Source organism: Helobdella robusta (genome assembly GCF_000326865.2).
Source record: "Helobdella robusta unplaced genomic scaffold HELROscaffold_29, whole genome shotgun sequence".
In the NCBI taxonomy this organism is placed as follows: Eukaryota; Metazoa; Annelida; class Clitellata; order Rhynchobdellida; family Glossiphoniidae; genus Helobdella; species Helobdella robusta.
The window spans coordinates 1234461-1246043 of NW_008704475.1; the positions used below are offsets into that span (position 1 = coordinate 1234461).

The 11583-nt window shown below is 32.4% G+C and overlaps 1 protein-coding gene across 1 annotated transcript; it reads right to left on the minus strand.

Moving 5' to 3' along the window:
* Positions 1-811: 811 nt before the first annotated feature.
* On the minus strand, positions 812-8390 carry HELRODRAFT_174287 (hypothetical protein; the record flags this gene model as incomplete). Its single annotated transcript, XM_009020820.1, has 4 exons — positions 812-862; positions 963-1082; positions 5143-5271; positions 8286-8390. 4 exons carry the CDS (start codon positions 8388-8390, stop codon positions 812-814), a joined length of 405 nt encoding a protein of 134 aa, XP_009019068.1.
* Positions 8391-11583: the final 3193 nt, after the last annotated feature.

Here is an 11583-nt window from a genome sequence, read left to right on the forward strand (position 1 = left end):
CGGCATCGAGCAATTTCTCCACACTTCACGGCAAAGTTGTAGTAACGTTAGGATACCTGCAGTACCAGATGCTTTGATAATGTCATTTGTGAGTCCAGAGGGCCCTGCTGCCTTTCCATCTTTCAGAGCTTCTGTAAGCTCCTCAACAGTGATGTTCGGAATCGGACCTTCGATGGGTGGAGCGTCAAAATTGACATTGATGGGACTTGTTTTATTTAACAGACGGTTAAAATATTATTTCCACTGTAGTTTGATCTTATCTTGTTTAAGAACCATCTCATTTTTGTCGTTTTTGGTACACGAGGCACCAACTATGTCTTTTTTCGTACGCTTTGCTTGTTTTGCTATACAATACAAAAATTTCATTTGTTTACCTTTGCTTTTAGTGAGCCACTCTCTGCACTGATCTGTCCGAGCCAGTGCGACTTGGCGTCTTGCATAGTTGTTCTTCTCACGAAAACTTTTGTGGTCATCAACAGACTTTGATTTTTGCCATTGCTTGTATGCAGCTTTCTTTTCAGCTATTGCATTTTGTACACTGTCATTCCACCATCAATTCATACAGGGAAAACTGGTACAAAACGTCATATGGCAGTTTATTTTCTACTGCCATATAATGTTATTCTTAATTAAAAGCTTTTTCACGAATATTAGAAATTATTTTTACTTTGATGCCTTTCGTTTAAAATATTAAAAAAAGTAGCACAAAAAGCATGTTCAATTTTGATGAAATACCTTTTTTATTATTTTAAATATACATCGTTTTAATTTCATTTTTTTGTTTACTGAACTAATTTATAATTAAAATCGTTTACTTGTCTATTAGATGGCTTTCACGGTTTTTGCATGAAGTAATTTCAACCTGTAGTTTTAGTTTAAAAATATTTTAATGAAGTTAATATTTTCAATATTTTCATTTTATTATTTTATACAATTTATCAAATAAACATGACCTCACCAACCTTTACTTTTATAAATTCGTTTTTTAAAGAAAAATTTTCGTTCGTTTTCTCATTTAAAATGTTGGTCATTTTCAAAAGTTCCTCACATTTTTCATCACACTTTTTCACCGATGTCATCAACTAACGTTAAGAAAAATATTTATTTAACAATGAAATCAATTTACAATGCAATACAAAAATATTTCACTAAATATTAGTCTACAAATTGATGGTTTTAGCTTAGACATAAAGTTCAAAAAATATCTTTTCTTTGCTACAGCGACTGTTTGTTGAACCCTTTTTCAACTAGTAAAATTTAAACAAGCACAGCGGTTCTTATTATCTCTTTTATTTATGGCTTTTCTGCAGATTTTGGGTATTTCTCCGGAATTCCATTTTTTGTTTGTACTCAGAATACTGTACACAAAACATCAGGTTTTAGTATCGAGCTCTACAATTTTTAGTACATCAGTAGATTGCTGGCATACGCTGGCATACAAATAATATAATTTGATTTTTTTAAATTTGTCGATTAAAATAGATTAACTGATGTTGATAATGAGTAATAAAAATTGAAAATTCTGGTTTAAAGTATATACATTTACTAAGATTAATTTGTTTATTTTTGTACAGAAACAAGATCTTTAATAACTTTGTGGAGAAAGAGTTAATGAGTTCGTGATTAAGTGTTATACATACTCTACATATAAAAACAATAAATTAATCAAATGAGTTACGCAACTATTACAACTGTAATGTTGTATTAATTGTTGTAACAATAATGAATTTAAAATAATCTTGTTCAGTAACTTTTACACATATATATAACATTAATAAAATCCATTTACTTGATTCTTCAATAGCGCATTTATTTTTTCGTTAGTAGCCAGTGACAAATTGTTTTCCTTACAAATGAATAAAAATAAGTGTAAATTACATTTCATATAATTATCTAAACTTATAAATTAAATTCCAAAAAGACTGAAAAACGCCATGGTATTATTCAAAAAAAATTGAAAGACAATTCGAAAATATTTGTATGTGATAAATTTGGTTTAAGAATAATAAAAAAGGCGCATGAATATTATGGACATATTGGAGCTGGAAAATTGTAAGAGAAAATAAGACCATTCTATTATTTCAAAAACTATGATCAATTAATTGTATAATTTTGTAAAAAATTAGAGAACAAAACCGGAAAAAATAGAATCATAGGATTAATGTCAAAACTAGGACCCGCAATAGAACCATTTAAAATTATGTCCATTGATACAGTAGATCAACCAAAGAAATATAAGCATATTTTAGTAGACCATTTTGGTAGATATGCTTAGATCTCCACCACAAAAAGTCAATGTGCAACAGATTTCATAAAGTTAATTGACACAATTGCTAAGAAAAATACGATTAAAATACTTTTAGCCGACCAGTACACTGGAATTAATTCTACAGGAATCAAGCTGTATCTCAACAAGATGAACGTTCAAGTGGTTTTTACATGTGTAGATTGCCCTCAATCAAATGGACTAAATGAAAGAAAGACTAAACCAAATACTTGTAAACAGAATAAGATGTAAACTTAACAGTGGAGCAAAACAGGCATTTTTCGTCATTGCAGACGAATGTGTCAAAAATACAATCGTACAATTCATAGTTCGAACCGGAATACATATTATATGGCATAAAGTCAACTATAACCCCAGATGACTTACCAGCAAGCGATTTAGTTGCTGATAGAATACAGGCCTGTAAGAATTCGATGCAAAATTTTGAAATAAACAAGAAGAGAGTTGACAAAAATTTAACACGAATTTAAAGTGGGCGATCAGGTCTATGTCCAGAATGGGAGTAAACTCAATAGAAGTAAAATGGACAAAATAAAAGTTAGAATTTTTAGAAAGATGTCACCGTTGATTTTCAAAGTAGGCTGTGAAAGAATAAAAAATCAAATTTTTTCACATAAATTGTCACTTTATATATCTTAAGAAGGGGGGATATTTAAATTATATTTCATATAATTATCTATGCTTAAGATCCTTGAATTTCTATTCTTTGCTTATAGCGTGACTTTTACAATCCTATATAATTTTTTTACACGTGGTCAGTTTTATGATTGTGTGTTAATAGCTTGGTATTTGTACCTGGAACTTAATTTTTCTATTTTAGATAAATAAATAAGGTTCTCGAACCAAACTTATATAAGTTCTAAATTAAAAAAAATCTTTCAATAAAAAAAATAAGAAATGTTGCTTTTTTTAAAAACGTACTTTTTAAAAAATATTATTCAATTATTCATTAATCTCAGTTTTAAGCTTTTGGCTATCAATTATTTCATATAACATCATTTCATTCTATCAATTCGTAAAGTTCACCATTTTAAACTCACGTTCATTTGGTTTAACGTCTATTTCTTAGTTATGGTTATAATGAATTTTTTTTCAGTTTTAATAAATCCAAAACCAGTTTAAACATTTAAATGTTACAAAAAAATGAAACCTAGTTGTTTCAATTGATATTGAATGGCATTGAAATTGAAAATTTGACACTGTCAAGCCTAGTACACACTAGCAGACTGTAACTACGCAATTCGTCCATGAGCCATTTAACGGCGATGACCTACCTATATAATGACCGTCATAATACTGTTATAAATACAGCGCTCCATAATTATGACAATAATTATCTATCTATGCATTGTAAAAGAAAGCTGTATAAATAGGACGACATACGAAGCCAAGAGTAGAGAAACGACGAGAATGACACGAGGAGTACGGGTAAAGAAGAAGACGGGTGACGTAAAAGTGATTAATGTGATTTTATGTAATTAGGATTAATTTATTGTTACCATTACGGCTGGTATTAAATAAACGTTCGACTTAGTTTGCGTTCAAAGTAGTTGTGTTCACCTGTCGGAGATCTTGAACCTACGGATAAACGAACTCTTGACTATCGTTGGAAGCTACAACATGGTGTTGGAGATATAGCGAGTACTGAAGCTATAACATCGATGTTGGTGGTTACTGGGTCGAAAAGGTTACAACACTGACGTTAGAAAAAGATTACAGAAGATTACACACTGGTGACAGAGATAAGATTCCGATAGATGGAACTCACTGCAGTAAAGAATACCAGGACTAGAGAACTCAATGTAATTAGTCGGACAAGAGAAACTTAACTACTGACGAATAGTTGTATTCCGTGATTTACCTGTCAATTAGTTATTATGCTGTAATCTAACGATTTAACGATCGAACGAACGAATGATCGATTACGGCAATACACAACAGTGATTGCCAGCACTGTTTCCTTTCTAACAAAGTCATCTGAAATAAGTCTGCTTAGGAATCAAGAATCCACGTAGAGAGAAATAACCATACCCTACATACCATAGTTCAAGGGGTCGGTTTTAACAATAAGTTGTTTATTGTCTCATTACAAAGAGAATTTTTTATTGTCGTTTTTGTAGTCCAACTTAAAAATACAAAAAAATATAATAGAATTTTGGAACAACATTGAAAAACTAAAACTTCTTTATTTTAGAAATCAAAGTAAATTTAAATATATAATTACTTTTTTCAAAATAAATCTTAATTATAAAAAAAATCAAGATAAATTAAAATTGACAATAAGCACGAAAATATCGAAATATAATAAAATTCTAAAAAAGGTGTAAAACAAAATTTTTATATTTTATATGAAGTGAATAATTTTTAGCATAATTTAAAAAAATTTACTTAAAAATATTTAATATATTTAAATCTAAAAATATTAAATAAAGGAAAATATAATATAAAAGTTAAAAAATGAAAAAATAAAACGTACAACCAAATTTTTTATAAAACAATGTAAAAGATGACAAAATGCCGCTAGATGAACATAATATTAGATATTAAAATTACTAATGTATATGAGAATAATTTGGTAGATAGAATAATTTTAGTATATCGTTCCCTTTCTTATATATGATAAATTTCTCTGTAAACGTCATAGTATCGAAAATAAAGGAATAATATAAATGTGATTTTAAACCAAATAAAATATCACCAGATATAAGGTCAGTTATAAAGTGACCCTATATGTTGTTTGTTTGTCCAATGTTACATTGCAAACTTAAATAGCTTTAGTGTACACATTTCTGCATCTTTCATGCTGTGTAAGTTGGGTTGGTATGATCTTAATTATTATCTTTTACGTTTTATACCTTGTGTACTATTTTGTTTTCTCTTTGTTTTTTTTGTTGGACATTGGACACTTTACCCACTCTCATTTGCCTCTTTCCCACAACGACCTTCCTTTGTTGTGGCTCGAAACCGTTTTGTTCGTCTATTACCTGAGTGATTAGCGTTGACTCTTAACAAGTATGTTTATCATAGACAAACTTTCTTTTATGATAGCTAGGGTTTCCCATATTTTTGCACTTTTGAAACCAATCAGTTGCTAGCTTTATTGATTTTCTTTCTGCACTTAGACAATTGCACTATATTCCTGCGTAGACTTTTGTTTCTTGGAGGATGCTATTTTCAATAACAGCAACCAATGCAGCTTTTTGTGGCTTTTATGTTGAAAACTAGTCTTTGCTTCACTGTTCTTCTAGTCTAGTTTTGTGGGAGTTGTATACTTTTTAAACAATCTATTGTTGGTTTTTAAAAGTTTTTTCTCAATTTTGCCTTTTTCTTGTATCCTCTGCAATCAGTAAGAGCTTTTTTTATGCTGATCTGGGTGCAATTTTTGTTATTCTAGATTAGAGCTGCTTTTAATATGTGATTTAACTATCCATGGCTTATGTACGTCCATTTTCTTCATCATTTATTGAGCACGTTAACTAAAATTTAGCAGCCTATCATAAATGACATCTAAAGCCTAGTAAACACTAGAAGACATATCGGGTAACTTATTCATGAACCGTTTAACAACGACGACCTGCAGTCCTTCATGTGCGTTTTTCTTTGTCTGGTCTAGGGTCCACACAGTGAATTGAAAGTCTTATTGTTGTTTTTGTAGTCCAGCAGAAAGTATAATAAAATATAAAAAGTTTTTATTATAAAAATATAAATAAACATAAATTACTTTTAAAATAGGAACATAATTTTTTTTAATTTCGAAAAAAAAACCAATTAAAATTGAAAAATTCAATAAATTTTTATTATAAAAATATAGATAAATCTAAATCACTTCTAAAATATAGATAAATACAAAAACAAGTTAATCAATCAATCAATCAATCTTCGTTTTGCGTCCAGAGACCCGGTTTCTCAAGGTAGGACGCTGTTTTCTTTGCCATCAACTTTTTTGCCAAATTAGACGATCAGTTATATCCATTTCATTTAAATTTAGAGCTTTCATGTCTTGCTCGATTGTTTGCGACCAGGACTTCTTTGGACGGCCTTTGGGACGTGTGCCAGGTACTTCAACATCTGCAAGAGAAGCTATGGCACTATTTCCACTTCGTTTGACATGACCAAACCACCGCAGACGGTGTTGCCGGCATTCGTCCTCTATATCATCCAAACCAGCACGACGCAGGATTTTGGTAGATTTGATGTGGTCCTTCAGACTAATTCGTTGCATCTATCGGAGCATTTTCATGTCGGTTCGTTGGAGTTGTTCCAGTTTGGTTGTCATTGGCCATGTTTCTGCACCATATAACAACACCGGACGTATCACCGATTTATAAAGTCTTGATCGTAGTGGTAGTGGAATGTCACGCCGCATCAATATAGAGGCAAGGAAATGCCATTTATTCCAGGCTGCACGTATGCGTGCTCGAACGGCAGCTTCAGCTGTTCCAGTACAATCCAGAACATTCCCTAGATATTGAAACAATGTGATTTTCTCTATTTTAATGGCTTCCAAAATAGTGCTATTTCGAATTTGTTGTTGTGGATTGATGCAAGCAGGAAAAACAAAATTAAACACTTTAGATAAAGTACCAATTATTTTTGAACAACGTTTGTGACACCACTGGTTACACTGCTGACACTTGATTGAATTGTTACCTACACCAGCTTTACAAACTGAACAGGGCCATCGTCCAGTAGCTGTGGATTGGATGGGTTCACCAGTGTTCCTTGTTTTGGTTTTGCTGATGTTGACTTTGAATTCATGATCAGCGAGTCTGGTGTTCCAATCTTCAAACATCTGTGCTGCATTCTGCTCAGACAACCGTTGTGCTGACGAGAGTCTTAGTATTCGTAAAACCAAATTGATAATTTCCAATTGTGATGCACGACGTTAATCTTCTCTCAATGATTTTCTCCACAATTTTCACGGAGTGTTCTAACAGACGTATACCCCGATATGATGAACAGTTCAATGGATCACATATGCCTTTGTATAGCGGGACTGTCATGCTATGGTTCCATTCAGTCGGCATTGAGCAATTTCTCAAGATTTCACGGCAAAGTTGTAGTAACGTTTGGATACCTGCAGTACCAGATGCTTTGATAATGTCATTTGTGAGTCCAGAGGGCCCTGCTGCCTTTCCATCTTTCATAGCTTCTGTAAGCTCCTCAACAGTGATGTTCGGAATCGGACCTTCGATGGGTGGAGCGTCAAAATTGACATTGATGGGATTTGTTTCGTTTAACAGACGATTGAAGTATTCTCTCCACGGTAGCTTGATTTCATCTTGTTCAAGAACCATCTCATTTTTGTCATTTCTGATAAATGAGGCACCAACTATGTCTTTTTTCGTACGCTTTGCTCGTTTTGCTATACGATACAGAGATTTCATTTGTTCACCTTTGCTTTTAGTGAGCCACTCTCTGCACTGATCTGTCCGAGCCAGTGCAACTTGACTTCTTACATAGTTGTTCTTCTCACGGAAAATTTTATGGTCATTAACAGACTTTGATTTTTGCCATTGCTTGTATGCAACTTTCTTTTCAGCTATTGCATTTTGTACACTGTCATTTCAACACCAAGTGTCACGTTCATGCTGACGTTTTGTACCAGTTTTCTCACAAACTGTAGTTGCCGCGTTCATTATAACGGTTTTGTATGTACTCCAATCTGTACTGGCTTGCGATTGGTGGTCTAACTGTGTGGCGACAATCTGTTGAAATTTTTCTCGATGAATATTGCTTTTCAGCTTCCACGTTTTGATTTTCCAAGGCATTTGTTTAGACTTATGTTTTGACAGTTCGACAACCAGGTCTGCCACAAGGAGTCTATGTTGGGCGACACATTATTCGCCAAGTATAACTTCGACGTTTTTGAATAGCCTTCGGTGTTGTTGCTTGACAGCGAAGAAATCAATTTGCGTGGCTGATGGTCCACTTTTGTATGTTATGAGATGTTTTAACCTCTTTCTAAAATATGTCTTCAGTAAACAAAACCCGTGACTTTCAGCAAACTCAAGGATGCGGTTGCCATCTTCATTCCGTTTTCCATAGCCAAAACCGCCATGCACGTTGTCAAAACCATCTGTTTTCTCTCCAACGTGGCCATTGAGATCGCCTCCAATCAGGACTGTTTCAGATTTTGGTATTGTTGAGATGGTGTCAAAGAATGCAGTCCAGAAGTCATTTTTCATCTCTTCTGATTCGCCTGTCTGTGGTGCGTATGCAGAAAAAATAATCATTGTTTGCTTTTCTATGCGAAGTTTGATCCACATGAGACGTGAATTAATCCTTTTAATATCCAGTACTTCTTGGGCTAGCGGTTCTCTGACAAAAATTCCAAAACCATTTTGGCCGTCTTTTGACCATTCCAGAATAGTTTACATTTTTCTTTGTCTGAGTTGACATGACCGACACCATGCAATTTCCATCGGGTTTCCTGAAGGCAGCAGATGTCAATCCTTCTACGCTCGAGCATTTCTGCAATTTCCATGCTGCGGCCAGTCAGTGATCCAACATTGAGCGTTCCAAGTCTAAGTACCATAGCACCCCTTGACCACTTAAGGCCTGCTGGGGACTAGGGGCCGTTGTTTTTCTTTGTGATGGCATAAGAGTAATTTGGGGAAAAGTTTTTACATCCAGACACCCATCCTGATGACAACCACCAGTTATAAGCGGTGGGCCTAGCCTTTCGCTCAAAAGCACGCAAGGCAGCGTGGATGCAGTTTTATGTCATACCCAGGACAAAGCGTAAAACATTAATTAAATGTATGACTTATTCGTAAAAAGTCCAACACTGATGAATAATAAAACGTTCGAATACTAACTGAGACGTAAAAAAGATACAAAGTTACAGTTTCCACATAAGAATAATTTATTTCAATTTTTGTATCAGTTGCAACAATTTTTGTATCATTTTGTAACAAATCCAGCCTCCCACCGTAGCCAAAAACTTATTTTATTTTATTTATTACGCAACTGACAAGGGGACCACACAGACCACTTGCCCGGTCAGAAAAAAAGTTTAGAAACAATTACAATTAAACAAAATGGCAGAAAATGAAAAAATGAAAAAGAGATTAATACATTTAAATGATTGTACAAGTTTGTATGAGCAGCAAAAAGAAGATTTTAAACTTCAAAAACATCGTACAGCAAATGTTTCTAATGAGTAAATTATTTTGGCAACTACCAAATAATTTAACTACAAAAACAAGTTAGAATAAATAAATTTAAATAATTCTTTGAAAAATTTCAAAAAAATAAAAATTTACTTGAAAATATTTTAAAATATTATTAAATAATAATATAAAACAAAATAACATTTTAAAAAATTATAAAAAAATATATTTGTTAAAGAAACCAAGTCACGTCTAAAATACCCAAATTGCGCAGCATGTCTATTAGCGCTTTAGAACGCTAGAGTTCCCTCAAACGTAATTGATACACCATTGATTTTGAAATGGCATGTCCATTGTCCATTTTACATCTGTTGTGAAAATTGTGGCACTACACTTTTTATGTTCCTCTTCATTCTAACATTTTTACTTTATGTAGATACTGCGCCGATCTCTTTTTGAGATTTTAATATTATTTTTTCCCTCTGCAGCTGTCTTGCTGCGCTTTTACCAAATCATTTGCAAATGCACAAATCAGTGACTTTTCTTAGAATTTATTAAATAGATCGTTGTATATTAAGAACAGTAGTAGATATAATACTGCTTCCTGTGGCAACCCTGCTTTTATTAGTTTTATTTTACTTTTTGATTCACCAAAGTTCTATGTTGCTTTCATGTTTTGATGAAGATAATGATGTATTGGGCACACCACAATCTATCATTTGTTCTATAAGTTTCTATGCAGTAGTATTTGAAAAGTCAAATTGAATCAGTATATTTTTCTCTCATGTATTTTTATTTTTTAACCGTAAGCATTGATCAGCAGTATATCTTACAGGTCTAAAACCTGCCTGGTTTTTATTTAGAACTCCGTTTTCTCTAACAACCAACTCAATCTATTTTGATAATCTTTTCTATTAACTTTCCGACATACAATGTGAGGCTTATGGGCCTTGACACTGATGATAATTCCCTGTCCTGTTGGCTTTGATTTGCTTATTAAATGTGATGCATGGATTTACGAACACTTACTTGCACTGTGAGGTTGTTGTAGGTAAAACAGTATATGTATTTTCTGTTATGGCGGCCCAATAAACTTTTAAAAAATTATAAAAAAGATATATTTGTTAAAGAAACCAAGTCACGTCTTTGGGTCACCAGCTTTTTTTGAAAATAAAGAATGAAAAAAGGATACCTATAAAAAAAACGTAAAAGAGAATTTAAAAAAAAAGTAAAAAAAAAAACAAGAGTAGATATCTAAAAACAGTATCAGCTAAACACTCATTTTAATACTCTGTTCTCAAAATTATGTAACAAAATATCGATATTAAATAATGAACGATTTTTCAATTAACCTGCAATTTTGTATTCAGATCCACAATTTTCATATTTAATTTATTGACTGTGGCTAATGGTACCAAAGTTTCTAGAAATCTTTCAAATGGAAACAAGTATGCGTCATAAATATTGTTAAACAACCATGTTGAAATTATTTATAATTTGTAACAAAATCCATTAAACAAAATCATTGGCTGATTTGGTCAAACCATTTTTTATTAGAGATAAAATAAAGGTCTACGATATTTCTAAATTTTTTATTTGGATTCTTTGTAAACGAATATATTTTTTTTTTATTTATAACCGAAAAGACTTGTTGAAAAATAAGTTTTCTCGCAACTAAAATTTTTTAAAATGCACCTTTGGATCAATAAGATCGCTTGCTACTGGCGTTGCTAACTTTAACGAAAATTTTGCTATTACTGGTCGTCATAAATTTAGGCAAAACCCACAAATTCAAAAAGTTTACCAAATCGGACGTTACAAACCCCGCAATTTAAAGTAGAATGAAAGTAATGAAAACATCACTATATACATGCTCAAAAGTTGTTAAATGAAATTTGAATTGAATAAATCTCCAACTATGATGACGACACCACCAGGTGGACAGGATATTAAACCTAATAGATTCTGCATACCGTACCAAACGAAGCAGAACAACATCGTCAGAAGTACGACGTATATTTTAATCAAAAGACAATATCAAGTTTTCGGACTTAAATTATTTCTCTAAGAGCAATAAATTTATTTGCAACTACGTTAACAATTAACTAACATTTTCAAAAAGAATGGTTTTTGAAAAGATTGTCGATTTCATTTAGTATTGGTTGTGTAGTGCTTGATTGG